Genomic DNA, 22,189 nt, shown 5'->3' on the forward strand with positions numbered 1-22,189 from the left:
ATAATACCAGACTTACCCAGAATTCCTCCTTGTGGCTTCTGACTTTCCCGCCACAGTAACCAGGCTAATGCCTGCTTCTGGTGCAGCAGCAAAGGGACCTGACAAAAGTAATCACCTAAAGTCAAGTTCAAATTCCTCACGAGAGGCTATCCTGGATCCCGCCCACAGCGACGCCACATTCTACTCTTTTATTTTCTCTAAGTGATCCCCCCAACAGTCTAGATGTCATATAACCTTGAGGTCCTTGACTCCACCGTGTCCCCTTGGGCACCCGTACATCCTGGACTGCCCGGGACAGTGTGCTTTATGCCTATTGTCCAGCATGTCTATCTAGCACCCCCCCATCTCACTCGCAAGTGAGAGTCTTGGTTTGTCTACCTAATCAGCCAAAGTCAGTTTCTATTGCTTGCAACCAACACCTCTGATGGGTCACCCTGCTTTTATCAGCCATTCTGTTGGCTTTTCCTTATTATCTCTTCAACTAGAGGCCCTATGCACGAAATTCGTGCAAGAGTAGGCCTTCGTAGCTCCAGCTGTCTCAGCCCTCGCAGCCCCGACTTCGTCTGGAAGGTCGTCCAAAAGGATGTCCGGATGGACGGTCACTCCACTGTTTGGCTGTTTGGTTGATTTGCATATTACGCTTTTATTATTATAGATTTCACTCTCCCCTCTGTAGCCAACATCCCAGTCTGCATTGTTAACCATAATTTTCAGCAGCCCTTTAACTGGCACCCCTCTCTCTAGTCTTTTCTTACTCCTGTTTATCTTGTACTCAGTGACAAAAATAATCTTCATAAAACACCCTTGCTCAAAATTCTACAGTGATTCCATAATATCTCTTGAGCTAGTGTGATCTAAGCCCCTTCGCCAAGGCCAGGCTCCACAGCACGGGAGTCGTCCCACTCAGTAACATCACCTGCTGCTCCCGGCTCAGGCCCTGATGTCACCCTGTCACCAGTTATTAATACCACTCTCTGTATCTTCCCTCTAGCCACCCCTCCCTCTAACTGGGGTGCCTGGGTTCCATCCTCCCAGCTATCTTTAGGCCTGCAGCTTCAAGGCACAAAGTGGGCAGACTAGTAATTACTGACCTAGTGTGACTTTTCCTTTATTTTGAATCTCTTTTGTATTTTTGTAGACAATCTATAGTGCCTTACAATGCACATTTCATCCTACCTTCAAGTCACTTTCTATTGTTCTATGTATGTTGTGTAGGCACTGTCACCCTAACCAGTTCTTTAAGAGCAGCAGTTCCTCTGTATCCTGTGGCATCCACCAAAGGTTGTTAAGTAGATCTGCTTCTGCTATAGACGTGGAGAGCTGACCCTTGAACAAAGTGGATCTAAATTATGCAGGTCCAATTATATGCGGATTTTAAGTATAAGTGGATCCATGCAGTTCAAACAGTATTGTGCAAGGTCAACTGTATAACTTTATGACTTTAAGGAAAAAAATGCTTATTTCTCACTGCGAAACAGAAAAGGACAAAATAATGCAAGGGAAGCCACTGAAGCATTATCTGTGGGAAACACATCCGAGCGGCACTCTGCTGAGCCGTCGCACAGTGGTCACCTCTCCATGGGCACGGGGACACCGCCACAGGACACTCCCCAGCTCACCTTCAACCCAGCTGGGTCCTCTGCCACAGCTGTCTCACCAGGACAGGACTCAAGTGATCGATGCAGCTCATCAATGGCTTCACTTGTGATTTTCCACACGGAGTGAAGGCGGTCTGGGTTTGTAGGGCCTGTGTACAGAGAGGTGTTACCTAAAGGGGACATAGCCAGTAGCATGTCCTGGTTATGGCTGCAAAAAGAAATTCGTTATTTGCCAAATGATGGATTTGTATGGACTAAAAATTTTTTATTTTTAATTATAGCTGACATACAATATTGGACTAAAACTCCCTGCCTGCAGATTCTCCTAGCCCACAGGCTCCTCTATCCCCGTTCTCTGTTTGTGCGTGTGTGTTGTTGTTTTTAATCACATAATAAAGGACAAAATAATATAAAGTAAAATGAAAATATAAGATAACCCATCATATTTTTGGTTAAGTTTTTTCCAGCTTTGAAGAGGTGGCAGAGGAAATTTAACACCATCAGTATTTTGGAGAAAAGATCCTTGGGGCCGAGTGCAAGGAATTAGCAACAGAAAAGGCCAAGCCAGGCGAGGCTGAGGCAGACAGAGACCGCCCTGTAGCGCACGCCAGAGCGGAATGCCCTGCACCAAGAAATACTTCATGCTGGTAGCCCAGCCTAGACAATTCTAGTGAAGCTAGTTAACAAGTGCAGGCACCTCAGCTGACTGCAATTTTAGGGATGAAGTATTCAAATAAAAGCTTTTTAGATCAATAAACACTAACTACTTAGATGTTAAAATGCTTTCAAAAGGAAAACTATTTTAATGGGATTATTTCCAAAACCTTAATAATCTAATTTTCCTCTAGGTGACTCAGTCACCATTATGAGTAGGGATGATGCTGCAACATAGTAATGTTTTCAAAACATTCCTGTACCCCCGACTACTCTGCTACTTTAACAAGTACGCCTTCTCTGTGTCCTTCTAGACGGACCGTAGCTTCCTCAGGCAGAGTATACAGCCCCTGGTGAACTATGCTCTTCAGCTTTCTCCCGTCTCCCTTTTCTCCCCGTCTGCTTCCTTCTCCCCCCTTCCCTTTTCCTCTAGCAGCTCTCACTGGGGGGAAATTGGTCACTGCCAGCCAACCTGAGCTCCTGGCTCGTGATCAACACGCCAACCGATCCTATTACATATCCGAGGCTCTCCCTGAGATCTTCATTCTGCAGTTACTTCTAAATTCATCATTTTCTGGAAAGTTCAGGATGAAAATGTTGAGTTACACCAGTGTTACTGCTCTTGATGGGTCTACTGCTATCGGTCTTCAGTCATGTCATTCCTCTGCTCTGCTTACCAGACACAGAGGGAAGAAGACAAACGTATCTGCTCATCTACCTCCTTCACCATGCTGTGAGTTCAAGTTTCCATTCACATTTACTACTGACTCTTACGTGCCGGCCCCTGGCTGACTGATCAAGGTCAGTGAACCAGGCAGACACAGTGTCTGCCCTCACAGAGATCTAAACACACTGTGCAGAGCTCAGCTGAGCATCTCAATCTTTCTCACACAGGCAACTAACAACTCAGGAATGTGCACAGAAAGACATCTACCAGGCAGAATTTTACCTCCTAGGGGTAGCTATTCACAACAGGGCCAGGCCCTTGATCTTACCTCCATAGCGCTGACTGGACTGTCCAGCAGCTGCCTGGCTGGCAGCCTTCAGTCCCAGAGAACCCAGAGGCTGGAGAGCCTGACCCTGCAGCTGTAGGGGTTTGGGTGGCACCAAGTGGGGAGGGGCAGTGGTAGTTTTGGCGAAGCTACTCTGTTGTGGTACTTGAGTGCTACCCTTCTCATCTGTGCCTGTTCAAAAAACAAGGGAAGAACAGATTAAAGTTCTGAAAAGTAAAGGAATTATATGTGAGGAGAGGGCGAGAGAGTGGGATGAGCACCATTGCAATAAGCTAGGGAAAGCTTCCTAGAGTGTGTGCATAAAACTATGGGAAAGAGAGGCGAGTCCACAGGAAATGGGAGGAAGCTTTTATAAATTACACTTGTGATTTAGAAGGAAGCTCAGAAGCAGATAATGAAATGGAAAGGTGAATGAGTCAACATTCTTTATCAAGATGGCTTCTCGTGCCTGCCCAGTGTTGCTCAGTGGCTGAGCACTGACCTGTGAACCAGGAGGTCAGTTTGATTCTCAGTCAGGGCACAAGCCTGAGTTGAGGTTCGATTCCCAGTGGGGGGGTGTGCAAGAGGCAATCAATGATTCTTTCTCATCATTGATGGTTCTATCCCTTTCTCCCTCTCCCTTCCTCTCTGAAATCAATCAACATATATATATTTTTAAAAAGATGGCTTCTCGAATGTCTCTTGTAAAGTTCATGCAAACCCGAGCTCTGGGGCACAACCCATTTACCTTGCTCTGGGGAGAGGGCAAGAGCACTGAGTGTTTCCTCCAACTCCTGAATCTGCTTGAGCAACTTCTGACCTTTGTCTGGAAGAACCTGAATGTTCACTGACGCCAGTGTGCTCTGAAAAACAAGTCCCATAAAACGGATCGCTCCTCTCCTGTTGTTAAAGACAGCTTCAGATTAAAATACCTACAATGCTAAAACTCTAAAATTATGATCTTTTAACTATACATGTGAAAACCAAAACTTTTTTTAAGCCCAGGTGATTTACCAATCCTGAAAATATAAACATAGGAAAAGGCAGAAGTAAACACCCACCTATAGACCTTTGCTCACATTAACACCTTTAACCGGTTGGTGGAGTCCCTAACTGCCCAGAGTAAGCAAAGTCCTAACCTTCAAAAGGAAGCACAAGGCAGTAGTTACCTTCTTTTGTTTCAGTTGTGTTGTGAGGTGTGCACGTTGGGATGCTGGGTCTGAAGGTTCTACCTTCCTGGAAACACTGGAGGCAGGGGAAATTTTTCTTTGCACAGTTTGACCAGGGAATGGAAGGTTCTCCTTCTTTTGTGAGTCCGAAGTCGTGTCTAAGAATGAGGGGATCCTTGGCTGAGAGCAAACGAAAACAACATCATCTTCCTCGCCACTGCTGGTGTCCGCCTCTCGCCTCTCCCCCAGGGACGGCCCTGCAGCCGGAGGCGCAGGCTGGGTGGCAGGGCCCTTTGGAGCAGGCGCAGGATGGGCTTCTGCCTGCGCCTGGAAAGGCCCCTGGAGCAGCCCCTTCTGGGTGGCCTGCGTGCTGGGGTCGTCCTTGGCCTTTGTTTCTCTAGCCTCCCGAATCTTGGGCTGCTCCTTGCTGGGGTGTCCTGCTTCCAGGGGCTTGCTTATTGGGTTTTGGCTGCGAACAGTTTGAGGCAAAGGCCTGGTCTTCTTTTCTCTCAGAGGTTCTGATTCTTTTTGGACATAATGACTCTCACCATTCAGGTTCTCCTGAGCCGCAGATGGTTTTCTCAGCTCATTACCCTGGCACTGCTTGGATTTCATCTCAGGAAGGTTTCTTTTGTGCGTCCCTTCAATTCCCTTTGCTTCACACCGAAGCTCTGCTCTCTCCCCTCGTGGCTTCTCTTGACCTGCAGATTTTTCCTTTACCACCTGGCCAGATGAGAGATCTTTCTCCACCCAACAGTTAGATTCAGGCTTCTGTTTCTTCTTTTGATCCAAGAGTGGGTCTTCCTTTTCCCTTTGCTTTTTATCAGCCATCTTTTCCACATCTTCACCTTTGATGAGCTGTTTCCACAGAGACGGTTCTTGATTCTTGTCAAGTACCTTGAACGGGTTTCTCTGCTGGATTGAAGGATAATGAGATGGCTCAGGTGCATGTTGAGACTTGCTGGTTACAGAATGCTCTTTGGAATTAGGATCCTACAGGAAAAAGAACATGATCCTATATAATAAAAGGCTAATATGCAAATCGACCGAACAGAGGAATGACCGGTCGCTATGATGTGCACTGACCACCAGGGGGCAGACGCTCAATGCTGGAGCTGTCCCCTGGTGGTCAGTGTGCTCCCACAGGGGGAGCGCTGCTCAGCCAGAAGCTAGGCTGATGGCTGATGAGCACAGCAGTGGTTGTGAGAGCCTCTCCCGCCTCCACGGCAGCACTAAGGATGTCCAACTGCAAGCTTAGGCACGCTCTGGAGCAGGCCTAAGCCATCAGTGGACATCCCCCGAGGGCTCCCGGACTGCAAGAGGGCACAGGCCAAGCTAAGGGACCCCCTCGAGTGCACCAATTTCATGCACCAGGCCTCTAGTCTAATATAAGATATTAATGCAAACTTCATTTCTAGAAAGCCTTTTTTTTCCAGAAGAAATGGAAACAGTAAAAGCACTATATTTCTGAACATTCCTGGGACTATCCCTGCCTCTAGAAAAGACTCCTGTCAAACTCATGAAGTATTTGTTTCTTAACAGCACTTTCAATGCTTGGCTCCTTCTCTGTCCATGATCACTGCTTTCCAGGCCTCTAGGAAATGTGCTGACTAAATCAAAGAGCTTTTCTAATAGCAACAGCCACATGGATTCTTTTCACGAAAAACTATTTGCTCAAGATGAACTTTTCCCCAAACCAAATCAAGGTCCTATGCTTACTTGATTTGGAAGATCTCACTGTGGAGTCTAGAATCATAAGTTCAAGCTATCCCTCCATCAAAACAAGTCTCCTCACCTCCCTAGGTCCAGTTCAGTGATGGCGAACCTTTTGAGCTCGGCGTGTCAGCATTTTGAAAAACTCTAACTTAACTCTGGTGCCGTGTCACATATAGAAATTTTTTGATATTTGCAACCATAGTAAAACAAAGACTTATATTTTTGATATTTATCTTATATATTTAAATGCCATTTAACAAAGAAAAATCAACCAAAAAAATGAGTTCGCATGTCACCTCTGACACGTGTGTCATAGGTTCGCCATCACTGGTGTAGTTTCTCACCTACTGGATATCTGTGGGATCTCTCCTAGTTCTCGTGTTCTAAGAGCTTATGAATTATAATCAGCTTATACCAATATCAAGGAGATATCAGTCTATAAAAAGATGCTGAAGTTAGTCAAGAAAATCTAAATCAGTGATGGCTAACCTATGACACGGGTGTCAGAGGTGACACGCGAACTCATTTTTTTGGTTGATTTTTCTTTGTTAAATGACATTTAAATATATAAAATAAATATCAAAAATATAAGTCTTTGTTTTACTATGGTTGCAAATATCAAAAAATTTCTATATGTAACACGGCACCAGAGTTAAGTTAGGGTTTTTCAAAATGCTGACACGCCGAGCTCAAAAGGTTCGCCATCACTGATCTAAATCTTCCCCTAAGTAGGAGAATATTGACAACATTTAAGACCTCTGAAAATATTTAGGTAAGTAAAATAGAAGAAAGTTAATTAATTCTTTACTATAACCAAATAGTCCTTTGAATTAAAAGTCACAACAGGGTCTATCTTCCTTAAAGAAAAGAACTGCCTTTCAGAGACAGTATGATGAAGACCGACCAGTTTCTGTTGTACTTCCAAGTTTTCTCAGGTGATGCCACAGATTAAACAGTCTGAACAGAGCAGGTCTGAAAACAGGTGAATAACTCCTACCTGCCATGGGATAGATCCACACCATTGTTTCTTCTCAGCCTTACTTCTAGTGCATCGGAATAACAATCTAATGTAGTATAAAACACAGATAATCAAGGATGTGAAAATCCATTAAAACACATGTGAAAGCAAATACTGATTCCACTATAAGAAGAATGTAATGTCTGTAGCATATTAATTATTTTCCAGGACACGGGTTATAAACAACAAGGATGAAGAAACCAGCTAGAGGAGGACAGACCTCTTCAATTCAGTCTCTTTCATCAGAAAGCAAATCCTCCCTTCTTACTAAAGGCTGGCTGTCTAACCCAGCATCACACTGTCAGGCAGGCTGGGAGGATTCGAATCTCAGCCCTACCACATAACTAGCTCTGAAAATGAAGACACCGTATTTGACTGGCCCCTGTGGCAGTTTACTTTCCTATAAAATGGTAAAAAGTAATAATAATCTATAATAATAAAAGCATAATATGCAAATCAACCAAACAGCTGTCTGGACGTCCTTACGGATGACCTTCCAGATGAAGTCGGGGCTGTAGCCACAGGATCGAGGCAGCCACCACGGCTGTGAAGGCCTACGCTTGCACGGATTTCGTGCATTGGGCCTCTAATAAATAAGTACCTACCTCATTTGGTCACTGTGAAGATAACAGAGTCAGATCAAAGTTTGACCCATATTAAGAACTTAATAACTGCTGTCATTACTCCACTCCTGCAGCCACAGGGGCTTATTCCTATATCCAGACCTCTGCTTACAGCCTGGAACGCTCCCTTGTCCTTATCTCTACCCAAATTTTAAAAGTCATTCAAGGCCAAGTTCAAGTCTGAATTCCTCCACTTTCTCAGTAATCTTGATTAGCAATATTCCCTTACTGGAGGTCTTAAAGTCACAGAAGCACCTGGCATTTGAACACATCCAATTTGGCATTCTAACTTGTGCAGATAGGACTGCTCAATGACCTTCCTATGTCTAGTTCTTACCCAGTTTTGTCATAGGGCACTTAGGAATATGGGTTCACTGCTTTTACACTAAAACCCAGGTTGAAACAAAAATGGAAACATAAAAAATGAAACTATAAATATCCTAAGGAAAAAAAACCACAGATGAATATCTTTGTAATCCTAAAGTGAAGGCTTTTCTTGGCATGACTACTAGTATAAGAACCTACAGCTGAGAGACAAAGAATTCGGAATTTCGGCTACATAAGTTTTAAACTTCCATATAGTAAAAATACTATAAGCAAATTCTAAGACAAAAAGCAAGCTGGGAAAAGTAATTGCTACACATATTACAAAGGGCTCATATCCTTCACATACAAGGATTACTCCTATTGTACAACACAGTGAACGATACTCCATAACACCTACTAGGTACTGGCTTTATTGATGTGGGTTCTTTAAGGGTTGTTGGGGCCTGGGGTCCTTCTGGCCCATGCCCTAATGCCTCTTTGTCAGCAGCCTAGGTAATCTTCATTGGCCAGATAATCTGCATGCCAATTTTACCCAAAAAGTAACCATTCAAGGAATTTTGTAGACATTCAAAGATTCAAGTGTTATTAAAAATAAAATATTTTGAGCATCCTACTAAAACCAGTTTCTTAAAGAACTAGCTTGTATTATTATTTATAGGCAAAAGAGTATTATTATTTCCACCCATTTTGATCCCATATCCTTGAGAATAAAAAGTAAAAGGGCTGGGGGCAGGGAGAGAAAAAAAGAGAACATGAACTCAGGAGCTCAGTGACAATGTCCCACATTTGTAAATCAAGGTGTGCCGCTTTTATGTGGTAAACACTCCTGTCAAGGCAAGAGTTCTTCCCACGGGTTCTACTGAATGACTAGCATAGCTTCCTTCATTGCCCAACAGAGGGCCACGGCTGAAGGACCAGTCAAATGCTGGTGAGTGGTACCATCTGGTGTTTAAATTGGAGAACTGCACACAAATGCAGCTGCATCCAAGGTGTATAGAAGGGGCATTACTTGGCTGCACCTGTCTCCTGTTCAGGTTAAGCTTTACTCATAAATGGTATTAATTTGGGGAAATAAAGTACCTAAGTTCTTGAAAAGAAAAGCCAGTTTGGGGGAAGGAGGGGCTGTATTCCCTGAGGTCATTCTCCAGAGTATACTATAGGAGTTCTGGCTAAATGCATTATTGTTTGCAAAGGACATCATCATCCCTGGGTTTGTCTACTTCTGCTTATATTTCCCGCCTGCACCACACAGCTGGATGCATGTTTTCTGTTGTGGTTGTTTGCTGCAGAACTTTATTTTCTTCATCCTAAAACAACCTTTTTAAAGCTCTAGTAAATACCTCCTAATAATAGTGCTTTGGATTTGGGCTAAAAGAATTACATTTAGCATACTTTTTTTGCCCTATTTTAAAACAATGATCACCTCTCAGCTTCACCTACCTAGTATGAAGAATATTAATGATAAGTTCTCAAAATTCTATGTTTAGCCTAAACCTCTCTTCAAAGCTGCACACTCACTCTTTTAGCTGGTTTCACATTACACAAGACATGAGTAATCCAAAGCTCTCTACGTGATCACATCCCAACCCTTTCTTCCTGTCTTGCTTAATGGTATACTCATCACCCATAAACCCCAACTCAGCAACCATTTATTGAGCACTGACAATAACCTAAACACCAGACTAAATGCATCACACACAGCCCCACTGAGTCCTCACAACCTAGGAAAGTCCCCCAGGGCTACCATGATCACTATTCCTGATGAGAAAGAAGGGAAGAAGCATGCTTCAATGCCCTACCGGAAAGTTTGTCTTATCAATTCTCTTTCAGCAAGTTTCCTGCAATCTAAGTGGATCCAATTCCACTGCCACTGCCTCAATCCAAGCCCATTTTTCTCACTAGGTTTGAATACCAGCAATGTAACTTATAACCATGGGAACCTGGATTCCATTCTCACCTCTCTACATTTCTCCTTATCTGTCTGTAAAACAGGGGTATTGAAACTTATCGCAGCAGAATCTACGACAATAAGAGATAATGAATATGCTATGTAGCAATTATTTCAGTTGTCCCCCTTGCCTCCACTATCTTCACTTTCTAATCTATCCTCCATTTAGTTCTTCTTTAATGCAAATTGGATAAGAAATTCTTCAGTGGTTTCCTATCATCTAGAACAGTGTTTCTGCATGATAGAGCCCCCAGTAGTTTGCAAATGGTTTCATGTACTAGATTCTAGTAATTAGAAGCATCCTAGCCCCACTATATCAGAGAAAACAATCGAAACGTGAAATTTTTAAAAATTCCATTTAAAACCATATCAAAAACCATAAACATTGAGGACTAAAATTAGCAAAAAGGGTACAGAACTCCATAATGAAAATTATTCAACAATACTAGGAAGAAATTTTAAAGTCATAAATAAAGAGGCCATGCTCATGGATTGGAAGATCAATATTATTGGCAGTTCTCCCGCAAATGATCCATATAGATTCGTTGTAATCCCAACAGTGCTTCCTGAGGAAATTTTAAAAGTTGATTCTATATTGTATATGAAAATGCAAAGGACCCAGAATAGCCAGTCTTGAAAAATAAAGTTGGAAGACACACACTATCTTACCTGATTGTGTAAGGATAGGCTAAGGCAGCAGTGGAACAGATTTGTAAGTCCAGGAATAGCCCACAAATGGTCAACTAATTTTTTAAAAAAATATTTCTAAATATATTTTTATTGATTTCAGAGAGGAAGGGAGAGGGAGAAAGAGATAGAAACATCAATGATGAGAGAGAATCACTGATTGGCTGCCTCGTGAACACCCCCTCCTGGGGATCAAGCCCACAACTGAGCATGTGCCCCTGACCGGAATCAAACCCAGGACCTTTCAATCAACAGGCCGATGCTCTATCCACTGAGCCAAACCGGCTAGGGCTCAACTGATTTTTTAATAAGCATTTCCATGGAGAAAAGAATGTCTTCAGAAAACAGTGCAGAAACAAATGCATAGCATTCATTCGATATTACAAAAATAAATAAACTTCTACTCTTATAAGATAACCAAAATTAATTTGAGGTCCACCATAGACTAAACAAACAAATAAACAAAGCCATAAGCAAAACTATAAAACTTCTACAAGAAACCACTGGAGAAATTTATGATCTTGGGTAGGCAAAGATTTCTTAGAGAAAAGACAAAAAGCACAAGCCATTAAAATATAATAAACTGAACTTTATAAAAATGGAAAAGTTCTGCTTTTCAAAAGACAGTTAAGAAAATGAAAACCACAAACAGAAGAAAATATTCAGAATGTGTTTATCTGCCAAAGGACTTGTATAGAGAATATATAAAGAACTCCAACTCAATAATAAAAGACAGCACAATATTTAAGACAAAAATCTCTGGTTTGATTCAGTGGATAGAGCATCAGCCTGCGGACTGAAAGGTCCCGTGTCATATTGAATAATCCCATTTATGTAATATTTTTGAAATGGAGGTCAGATTCATGGCTGCCAGGAGTGAGGGGGGAGCAGGAGTATGATTATACAAGGGCAACAGGAAGGTTCCTGTGGTGATTGAACTGTTCAATATTTTGACTGTCATGGTGAATACACAAAACTACACATGATAAAACTGTATAGAACTAAATGTATAAGTATACAAATTAGTATAGTAAAGCTATCTTTACAAATAAGATCAATGAATTTTATCAGTATCAATATTCTAGTTGTGATATTATACTAAATTTTGCAAAAATGTTACCATTAGGTAAAGTCTACAGGGATCTCTCTGTATTGTCATAACTGCAAGTGAATCTACAATTATCTCAATAAAAATTTCAATTTAAAAAAAATGGGCAAAAAATTTAAACAGGTATTTCATCAAAGGTACACAGATGGCAAATGAGCACATGAAACAAACTGTGGAATTCATAAAATAGAATTCAACTCGGCAATAATAATAAATGAATTACTGATAAACACAACCAGATGGAGAATTTCACAGATACTGTTACATAAAAGTCAAACAAAAAAAGAATGTATATATTATGAATCAAAATAGTGGTTGTCTATGGTGGATGAGGAGATTAACTAGAAGCGGGTCCAAGAGCACTTAATTAGGCAATAGAAATATTCTATATTTTGATTGGGGTTTTGGTCATAAGGATGGGTATATACTTCTCTCAAACCTCAACCAGTTGAAAACGTAAGAGCTGTACATCTTATTGAATATATAGCTCAATTAAGAAAAATAGTAAAACAGGCAGTATTCAGGTATGTAAAAATTGTAAAGATAGCCTTTGAATGCCTCTAATTTGCAGGGAGGGGGTTGGGGGAAATCAATCTAGAATATGTAAATTCCAAACTGCACAGAATCCTATCTAATAAAAGAGAAACATGGTAATTGGCGTATGACTGCTACCCTTCCCATTGGCTAATCAGGGCGATATGCAAATTAACTACCAGCCAAGATGGCAGCCGGCAGCCAGGCAGCTTGAAACTAACATGAGGCTTGCTTGCTTCAGTGACGGAGGACTCCAACATTCCCCGCCTTCCTTGCCGGCCTCTGAGCTGCAACTCTAAGCAACTATGTAACAAATATAGAAACTAAACAAAACTCCAGAAACCGGCTTTAGTCTGCCGGGCTTCAGCCAGCAGGATTGCAACATTGTAAGCAAAGGCCAGAAACCTACTTTCAGCAGCGGAGGCCTAAGAGCTGGAGCCAAGCCTCAAAGCTAAAGCTGGCCCAGAATAAAAAAAAAAAAAAGAGCGGTTGGAAGCTTCAGTCACCCCCAGCCTGAAAACAGGCCTCAGCCCCTCACCCAGACTGGCCAGGCACCCCAGTGGGGACCCCCACCCTGAAGGGTATGTGACCAGCTGCAAACAGCCATCATCCCCTCACCCAGGCTGGCCAGGCACCCCAGCGGGGACCCCCACCCTGATCCAGGACACCCTTCACGGCAAATCAGCTGGCACCCACCCGTGCACCAGGCCTCTACCCTATAGCAAAAGGGTAATATACCTCCCAGCACCGGGATCAGCGGAGCCGCGAGGCCTCCCAGCACCAGGATCAGCATGACAGGGGGCAGCGCCCAAACCCCCCGATCGCCCTGCTCTGTTCGTGACAGGGGAAGGTGCCCCAACCCCCTGATAGCCCTGCTCTGTGCCTGATACGGGGGGAGCTCCCCAAACCCCTGATCACTCTGAAGCTCTGTGTGTGACAGGGTGCGGCGCCCCAACCCCCTGATCGGCCCTGCTCTGTGTGTGACAGGGTGCGGCGCCCCAACCCACCCCCCCACGGGCCCTGCTCTGTGTATGACGGGGTAGAGCCATAACCTCCCCATCGGCCCTGCCCTGAGTGTGAGAGTGGCAGCGCCCCAACCCCCTGATCGGCCCTGCTCTGTGGGTGATAGAGGGCGGCGCCCCAACCCCCTGATGGGCCCTGCTCTGTGCGTGACAGGGGGCGGCGCCCCAACCCCCTGACTGGCCCTGCTCTGTGCATGACGGGGGCAGTGCCCCAACCCCCTGATTGGCCCTGCTCTGTGCGTGACAGGGGGTGGCGCCGCAACCTCCCCATCGACCCTGCCTTGAGTGTGACGGGACGGTGCCCCAACCCCCCAATCGGCCCTACCCTGAGCGTGACTGAGGGTGGCATCACAACCTCCCGATCACCCTGCTCTGTGCATGATGGGGGCGGCGCCCCAACTCCCCAATCAGCCCTGCTCTGAGTCCGACCAGGGGCTGCACCTAGGGATTGGGCCTGCCCTCTGCCACCCGGGAGCAGGCCTAAGCCAGCAGGTCGTTATCTCCCGAAGGGTCCCAGACTGCGAGAGGGCACAGACCGGGCTGAGGGACCCCCCTCCCCCACGAGTGCACAAATTTTTGTGCACCAGGCCTCTAGTCCTATATAATAAAAGGCTAATATGCAAATTGTCCCCTTGGGAGTTCAACTGCTCACTATGATGTGCACTGACCACCAGGGGGCGGCACAGAGCGAAGGAAGGCCCTGGCCTGCAGCCAGCCAGGCCTAGGGACCCTACTTGTGCACCAGGCCTCTGGTATCATATAAAGACCATCACACCTGGCCCCTGCCTTCCTGGCCAGCCTTATCTTCTGAAGTCTCTACTCAAACATGTGCTAAACTATTACTGAACCAAATGCATGTAATTCTGTTACTTTGTGCCTCTGTTCCCTAATGTAGAGTATTAATCAGTTAAATATGACCCCTTTCTTGCTCCTTGTGAATTCCTACTTATCTTTCAATTCTCATGAGAAATATCATCTGACATCTAAATAGACTTTCTTGCCCTTCTGAGTTCCCATAAAAAGGGCAACTAACATTCACAGATTATTTAACATATGTTAGACATTTTTACACATTACCTCATTCTATAATAGAATGAGAAAGTGGACAAGTTAATGACCATTGGAGCAGTTTAATCCTGAAATTTTGCTCAGCAGTGAGGGAGTGACAGCTCAGACAATATTCAACACATGCAAAAATACTGCTGTGTTGTTGTTTTTTTAAATAATGAGTATTAAAGAATCCTAGGAAAACATACCTGGCTCTAACTGTTCCAGGCAAGAAAAAAAGAAAAGCAAATGTACTTAGATGTTCCTTTTGGACACTTACCTATATTCTTTCGTGCCCTGGGGTGGCAGTAAGCCCTGAAGTTCTACCACAAATCCCTCGTGCAATAAACAATGAGAAACAGGAAGGCTAGAGGGGGAAAAATTGAAATTTTGTTTTAGAAGGCAAAGAACAGAAGCTAACATCCTACAATTAAATCCAAACTGTAAGAGTCCATGCATAACTTCCACTGAGCTTGTAAATCCCAGACATTTCATGTGTACGTGCACTCCCCTGGGGAAAGCGCCCACAGCTTTCATCTTTCCCACCCCCCAAATAATTCATGACAATAATATCTTTTTCCTGATGATTCAAAGGTTTTGAAATATACTGTGGTATGTGACCTTTACATTATAAGACTCCAGGAATGCCTGAAGTACCTACTGTAGCAACACACCCTAATTTGTTCATGCTTGGCATAAACTTAACTCCTCCTCCAACTTCTTATTATGAGAAAATTTGACATTTGAGAGTAAATTGGTTGAAATGAAGAAATTTACTTTCCTATGTCCTGCAACACTTTTTATTTTGCTTATATTCTGGATACCAGACATATTCCAAATAGATCAAGTTTATCAAATTACTGTCTTCAAGTCAAATATTATGGTACTAGAGGCCTGATGCACAAAATCTGTGCAAGAGTAGGCCTTCCTGCCCCCAGCTGCCAGCACCAGGGACCCAGGCTTCCCTCCGGCTGCCAGCAGGCACCCGGGACCTGGGCTTCCCTCGCAGCCCTGGCTTCCTCTGGAAGGATGTCTGGTCTAATTAGCATATTACACTTTTATTATTATAGATCAGTTTGTATAACAGTACGTTTGTACAAATGGCAGTCTATATAAGGGTATGTTCCTTTTAATGTAAAACCAAGTCTTATGCTACCATTGATACTTAATTCCTACTACAGCAGGTCCTCAGGTTATGTTGGAGATCCGTTCCTACAGCGCAACATAAAGGGGATTTTCCCCGGTAAGTCGGAACCCACCTACATAAGCACCTACGTCACTCACATGGAGCACAGACACAGCAGTAATGAAGTGAAACAGTAAAAAAATTTTAAAAGAAAGATAACAATCCCTGACCTTTACTTGTGGTAAATAAATAATAAAAAACATAAAGCACATATGTACATACGTCAAAATGACGGAACTTTTTTTTTTTTTATAAATAAATGGGAGATGGCGATGTAACCACGAAACGAACCACGAAACGACATACGTCAAGTCCAACGTAACCCGAGGACTGCCTGTAATATGAACATGCTTTCATGTTTCACGAAACTTGAGCTAGATACAGAACCTAAGAAGCTCAGAATAGAAACCAGAAATAAATAGCAAACCCTAACATAATACGCTGTTGATAGCTTATTTTTGGTTAGTTCCTTCTATCTTAAGATTTGACAGCTTTACTCAAAATCATTTTGTATTTAATTAAAGTGGATCCCAGTAATTTCTTTCAATTAAAAACCTTAGTAGAGGGCTAAAAGAATATTTTCTCGGAAAAGTTAACATTACACGTTGAAAGAATACTTTATTTTTTAGTTGATATCCATTATGTGCTTTACATGGAATAGAGAAAAGTTATTTTTCTTTACCAAGTTCAGTACATAGAGAGAAGGAAAAAATGTTTAATGATGTGATCGTTTTCAAGTTCTCTAGAGACTGTGGACAGCTGGCACTACAAAACACGAACACTCTGAGAACAGTATTAACTTTTCTCACTTTAAAAAAATGATACTTAATATTGCTGGGTCTCAGCTGCCCATTTTGTAAAACTATAAAGTGCTAAAATCAGCTATCTGATTTTCTTTCGGCATTAACCCCTAAAGTAACTTGCTTCTTTGGGTTATCATTATCACCACTTAAATGCAGAGAATCCTGTTTTTAGATGGGGCCATCGGGGTGTTTTGACCTCCAACACTTAAAAACCAGTTCAGCCTAAAACTAATTCAAAACAAGGCCCAACTATTTCCTACTATGCCTGCAGGTCCTCAGTTAGAGGGGGCGGAGGAGGGGAATGTCCAGGTTGCCTAGGCCAGACAAATCAATAGAAACCCAGAGCTGGAAAGCATCCCCCATTATACGGCTCTTGGGGACCCAGAGAGGGTGAGCAACCAGGCTCAGGGCACACAGCAAGCAGGAGCGGAGCGTCTCCCCAGCACCCGCTGCGGTCCTGGGATTACCAACTACTTCAAGGGCCCTGGCTCCGCAGACCAGGGGCCCCACCGCTCGCTCCTAGTCCCTGTGACGCCGGGCGCCGAGCCGGCGGCTCCTCCCGCGAGGTCACGGGGAGTCGGGCCCCGCTCGGGACCTACTCGGTGGGCTGCACGAAGTCGCAAACGTCCGCCCGGCACACGTAGAAGCTCTTTCCTTTATTCGGGCCATCGCGAACGCCGGTCTTCAGGAAGCAGGGAGTCCCTGAGGAGAGAAGGTCGACAACAATTACGCCATGACAGGTGGACCGACCCCGGGGGGCCCTCGGACCCTGGCCCCTCACCATGCTGCGGACACCTAACTAATTCCATCGCGTTCTTTTTCGGGACTCTCCCACGAAGTCCCGCCCCAACGCCTGCTTCCGCTTTTCAGTCGGTCCTCCAGAACCAATCATCAGTCTTAATGCCCCCATAATTCACCGCCGTGGCATTAACCCCACCCTCTAACTATTACCAGCCAATCATCCTGGAGGTCCGCTCACCTCCAACCAATCATAGCTACACTAAGACTTGGCGCGCGCAGAAATCAAATCTGAGGCTGAGGCGTGAGGGCGGGGCATTTGGCTGGGGGCGTGGCTAAGGCTGGAGGGTGGTTTAGACAGGAGGTGGGCGGGGAGAGGGAGGCTTCGCTTGGCAGGAACTCGGGGAGCTACGGGCTGGACTGAGACGGGGCGACTCGGATTTCCACTTAAGACCTTCTAGGGGGCGGCCCTAGAGGAAACGGGTTTACAAACCGCAGGAAGGAGCGCTGCAAAGAAGGCTCGCTCCGCCAGGTGGCCGAGAGCGCCGCGAGCTGCCCGGGTCTCCCCGCGCCGGGGCCTGGCGCTCGGGGGCGCTCTGGCGCTGTGCTCGGTCACGGTCACTGGGGAGGACAGGCCTGGAGGAGCGGGCCCCGCAGGAGGAGCCGCAGAACTTGTGGTGCTGCAGCGGCGGGGGCAAGAGGGGGTGCGGGTGAGAGGTGATGGGGGCGTCCCTTAAAGCTGCGTGGTGAGCTGACAGGTCTACCCCAGGACAGGCATAACGGACCCCACAACAGTCTTTTAAATTTGTGTAGCGCTTTGGACCCCACAGAGTGCCTACGCATGCATGCCTCTCTAGACTCCACAACCTGGAGAGATGGGCAGCATTTTATGGAGGACCCCCGAGACTCAGAGGGTTAAAGCGACTCCCTCCAGGTCATGGAATCAGCGAATTACTGACAGGTGCCCAGGGGACCGCGCAGCTGCCTCCTGTGTGTACAGAATGTTCTCTAGACTCTGGTAGTGTAGGGGTGGAGGGGAACTTTGTCAAACTTTTTTCTACTAGTATGCTCTGATAATATTAAAAATCGAGGTTGAAATTAAAGGAAAGGGGACTGTATTTGAAATCGCAATCCAAGTTATCCATTAAAAAGGAATAGCCTAGCCGGTTTGGCTCAGTGGATAGAGCCTCAGCCTGCTGACTAAAGAGTTCCGGGTTTGATTCCGGTCAAGGGCACATGCTCGGGTTGCGGGCTGAATCCCAGTAGGCGGCGTGCAGCAGGCATCCGATGGACGATTCTCTCATCATTGATGTTTCTGTCTCTCCCTCTCCTTTCCTCTCTGAAATTATATATATATATATATATGAATAGAGCCCTAGCTGGTTTGGCTCAGCAGATACAGCATCAGCCTCCAGACTGAAGGGTCTCAGTGGGATTCCTGGTCAGGGCACATGCCTGATTGTGGGCTCGATCCCCAGTAGGGGGGGTGCAGGAGGCAGCAATCAATGATTCTCAGCACTGATGTTCCTATCTCTCCTCTCCCTTCCTGTCCGAAATCAATAAAAATATATATTTTTTAAAAAGAAAAAAAAAGATTTTAAAAATGGAGGGATAGAAATCAGACTTATTGCAATGGAGATGGTTTCGTATTACAGCTATTGAGGGCCATATGGCCAGACATATGGTGTGGCATGTGCTGCTGTACTTAGTGGGGACAGCAGGACAGAAAAGCTGCAATGTCTAGGAAGCCTGGGCTATATGATAAATGTAAATGTCACGGGGGTCTGGAAGAGGGAAGGCAAACCTGAGGTATCATTTATTAGTTAAACAAGTACATATTAAATAGCTTTTTTAAAAAAATATATTTTATTGATTTTTTACAGAGAGGAAGGGAGAGAGATAGAGAGTTAGAAACATCAATGAGAGAGAAACATCGATCAGCTGCCTCCTGCACATCTCCTACTGGGGATGTGCCCGCAACCCAGGTACATGCCCTTGACCGGAATCGAACCTGGGACCTTTCAGTCCGCAGGCCGATGCTCTATCCACTGAGCCAAACCGGTTTCGGCTTAAATAGCTTTTTGTGTGCCCGGTGTAGACTGGGCATTTCAGAAATAATAGAATTTATTTATTCATACACACAAAGTTTCTAACAACTAAACAGAAAAGGCTTACTCAATATTTGGTAGAGACTGAACACTTAAATAATCATATAAAATAGTATTTAAATGTGGAGATGAGTGGGATTAGCAGTAAACTCTGTAGGGCTAGATAAAGATGTTTCTGGAACCTAAGTGGAGTTAGTTTATATATAACTACCCCTCTGAAATGCCTATAGATAAATTTAGAGATAAGACAAAGCAAAAACAAACAAACAGAGGCATTTTCATCATCCCCAGATTATAGTTCTTGCACTGAGACATTTTTAGGTACATACATTTAATAGACTCTGTATTGGGAGAAGCAGACCATAAACACTGGGTTTGCAGGAAGAGGGGCATAGTAATTTAATTCATTTTTGAATAATATCCTTTTGAAACAAGACAAAATCAGGGCCTCTCTAAGTATTCCATTCAGGAAGAAACTCTTCCTCTGTAAGTATCCCAGCCAATATCGCAGGTCCAACCCCATGAAAGTGTGCACAGCCAGATCACAGAAAGGGGGAATATTTCTTCCATAAATATGTGATATGCTAGACATCTGTAATAATGTCAACAATAAAAATAAAGGAAAAAATGTTTAGGCGCTGGACAGTTTATCCTACCTAATCATATTCATACGAGTGAAAAAACAAGTTTGTCACTGGGTGAAGGGTGGCCATAATATCAGCATAAACTATAATGAATTGTACAATATACACTTTTCAATATATACACGTACAGTAGGGTATGTGCATTAACTCTGACTCTGTATTCACATTTTTAACTTATGTCCTGAAATAGCTTGCAGACCTGTGGAGCAACCACTGAAGAATGTGCTTTCCGGACCTCTATCTTGAGTCAAATTGAGATCTTGATTTGGTTTTTCTTTAGAGATTGATTCCCTCAAAAGGAATGCCTAGGCTAGGTCCTAGAGCTAGATGGCTTAAATACACCCGTTAATGGTCCAATAAATTCTTTCCATTCCGGGGCTCGTCAAACACAAAGTATGTGATGGGTTTGCTCCAGAACTGGATTGTGGTAATGGCTGCACAACTATACAAATTTATTAAGACTCTGAATTGCATACTTTAGGTGAATTCTGTGGTATCTAAGTTATCCCTCAATAGAAGCTGTACAAAACAAAGAAACAAAAGATATAATGTATAAGCAGTGTCAGAACGTGGAAAACAAGAGCTAAGGTTAATTATCTAAGCGATTTTGACATCTTAGGGAAATAAGAAGAAGTAAAACAGTAGAAACTGTTCCGTTTCAGACAATGTAGCTCCTTAAGCAGACCGGTTCTCCAATGTGTGAAATGAAATCCAGAGTGGTTTAAACACTCATTGTTGTTTGTGGGGAAATAGAAGGAACGTATTTTCTCTAGTCAGTGTTGTGCTGGCTGGCATATATAAACACGTCAGGCATCTAGAAGATACCAGTGGTAAGAGGCTCAGCTAGAACAGCCAACCCTTGACATCCTGGCACTATCCATATGATCTATAATAATAAAAGGGTGATATGCTAATTAGAACGGATGTCCTTCAGGATGAAGCTGTGGTTGGAGGGATGCCTGGGTCCCGGGTGCTAGAGGGAAGCCAGTTCCAGCAGCCGGGGGATGGAAGGCCTACTCTTGCACAAATTTTGTGCATTGGGCCTCTAGTTTAAAAATAATCAGCAAAGCCAGGTTTCGAGTTATTTGTAAAATTCCAACTTCTATGCAACCTTATTTTAAAATTAAATTATTCAATTGTGTTTTCCAATTCATTGGTAAACCAAAATATATTTAGTTTTCTGAATGTATATCCCTGTGGGTTTTGCTCATTGTTTTGGGATGGGGAGGGAGGGGGTCACAGTTATGATGCAAATTAATAGGGAAACATCACTGGAGCCTACTTTTTTAAAACTCTCCCTTGAGCATGTTTTTATTGATTTGAGAGAAAGAGGAAAGGAGAGAGAGAAAAAACATGGATGTGAGAGAGAAACATTGATCGATTGCCTCTTGTAAGCGCCCCGACCAGGGATCGAACCTGCAACCTAGGTATGTGCCCTGACCAGAAACTGAACCCGAGACTTTTAGATGTACAGGACAACACTCCAACCAACTGAGTCACACTGGCCAGAGCTAGCCTAACCTTTCTGAGGTGTATGCTAGGTACTTTTACATGCATTCTTAGTTCTCATAACTACCCGGCAAGTGGGCATTCTTTTATCCCCATTTTAAAGCATAAGATTTCAAAGTTTAGAGTCCTTAAGAGCTTGCCCCGAGGCCCTGCTCCTAACCACTGCCTTAAGAGCCTCTCCTTGGACTTTGGAATCAAATTAATCTTCTCCCAGCTCAAAGTCACAAAGCTGACACCAGCAGATGGGGACTGGAAGTCATTTTTCGAGATTCCCCATCCAGTTCTTGCCACTGTAGTATTTTTGTGAAGCATAAATTATTCAGTGATTCACGCAAATATTTCACCAACCCCACAGCCAAGCATTCAGATATTTGTGGTATACAGACATGACTTAACAAATCCAAGAAGGGAAAAAAAACAAACTGAGTCCTGCCATTTTCTAAATGATCACTAGGTAGCAGCACATTAACATAATAACCAAACCGAAGGCCCTCCTCTTCTGAAGGCTCTATTCTTTTTGCTTCACAATATGTAATGCTAATTCAATTTCATTTCATTGTGTGCCTTTCAAAAAACGACCATTTTCAATTTGTCCTTTAACACAGGCACAGTCAGGTTGCCATTATAGTAGGAACGACTCTGGTTATAATTTGAAAACACAGGAGACTTTACACATTCTTTAGTCGTACCAATATTTTGTATGAATTTCAGTGGTGTTAAAATTGTATCCCTAATAACAGTCTCAGGACAAGGCAACC

General features: G+C 43.9%; 1 protein-coding gene across 4 annotated transcripts in view; it reads right to left on the bottom strand.

Moving 5' to 3' along the window:
• The window catches only part of TTF2 (transcription termination factor 2), a 36,299-nt gene extending 18,979 nt beyond the window's left edge, over window positions 1-17,320 (bottom strand). For 2 of the 4 annotated variants that reach the window (XM_036343945.1, XM_036343943.1), the window contains exons 1-9: window positions 17,214-17,320; window positions 17,032-17,134; window positions 14,724-14,810; window positions 7,127-7,193; window positions 4,414-5,406; window positions 3,993-4,107; window positions 3,248-3,436; window positions 1,620-1,747; window positions 17-98 (exon numbers count right to left, since the gene is read on the bottom strand). In XM_036343945.1, coding sequence (XP_036199838.1) covers window positions 17-98; window positions 1,620-1,747; window positions 3,248-3,436; window positions 3,993-4,107; window positions 4,414-5,406; window positions 7,127-7,193; window positions 14,724-14,810; window positions 17,032-17,134; window positions 17,214-17,241 — 1,792 coding nt within the window. In that variant the 5' untranslated portion in view covers window positions 17,242-17,320. The remainder of the gene's footprint in view (window positions 1-16; window positions 99-1,619; window positions 1,748-3,247; window positions 3,437-3,992; window positions 4,108-4,413; window positions 5,407-7,126; window positions 7,194-14,723; window positions 14,811-17,031; window positions 17,135-17,213) is intronic. The other 2 variants (XM_036343944.1, XM_036343946.1) reach the window with 2 other exon arrangements.
• Between the last annotated feature and the right edge of the window lie 4,869 nt (window positions 17,321-22,189).

The sequence above is a fragment of the Myotis myotis genome, unplaced genomic scaffold (genome assembly GCF_014108235.1).
Source record: "Myotis myotis isolate mMyoMyo1 unplaced genomic scaffold, mMyoMyo1.p scaffold_m19_p_18, whole genome shotgun sequence".
Lineage (NCBI taxonomy): Eukaryota > Metazoa > Chordata > Mammalia > Chiroptera > Vespertilionidae > Myotis > Myotis myotis.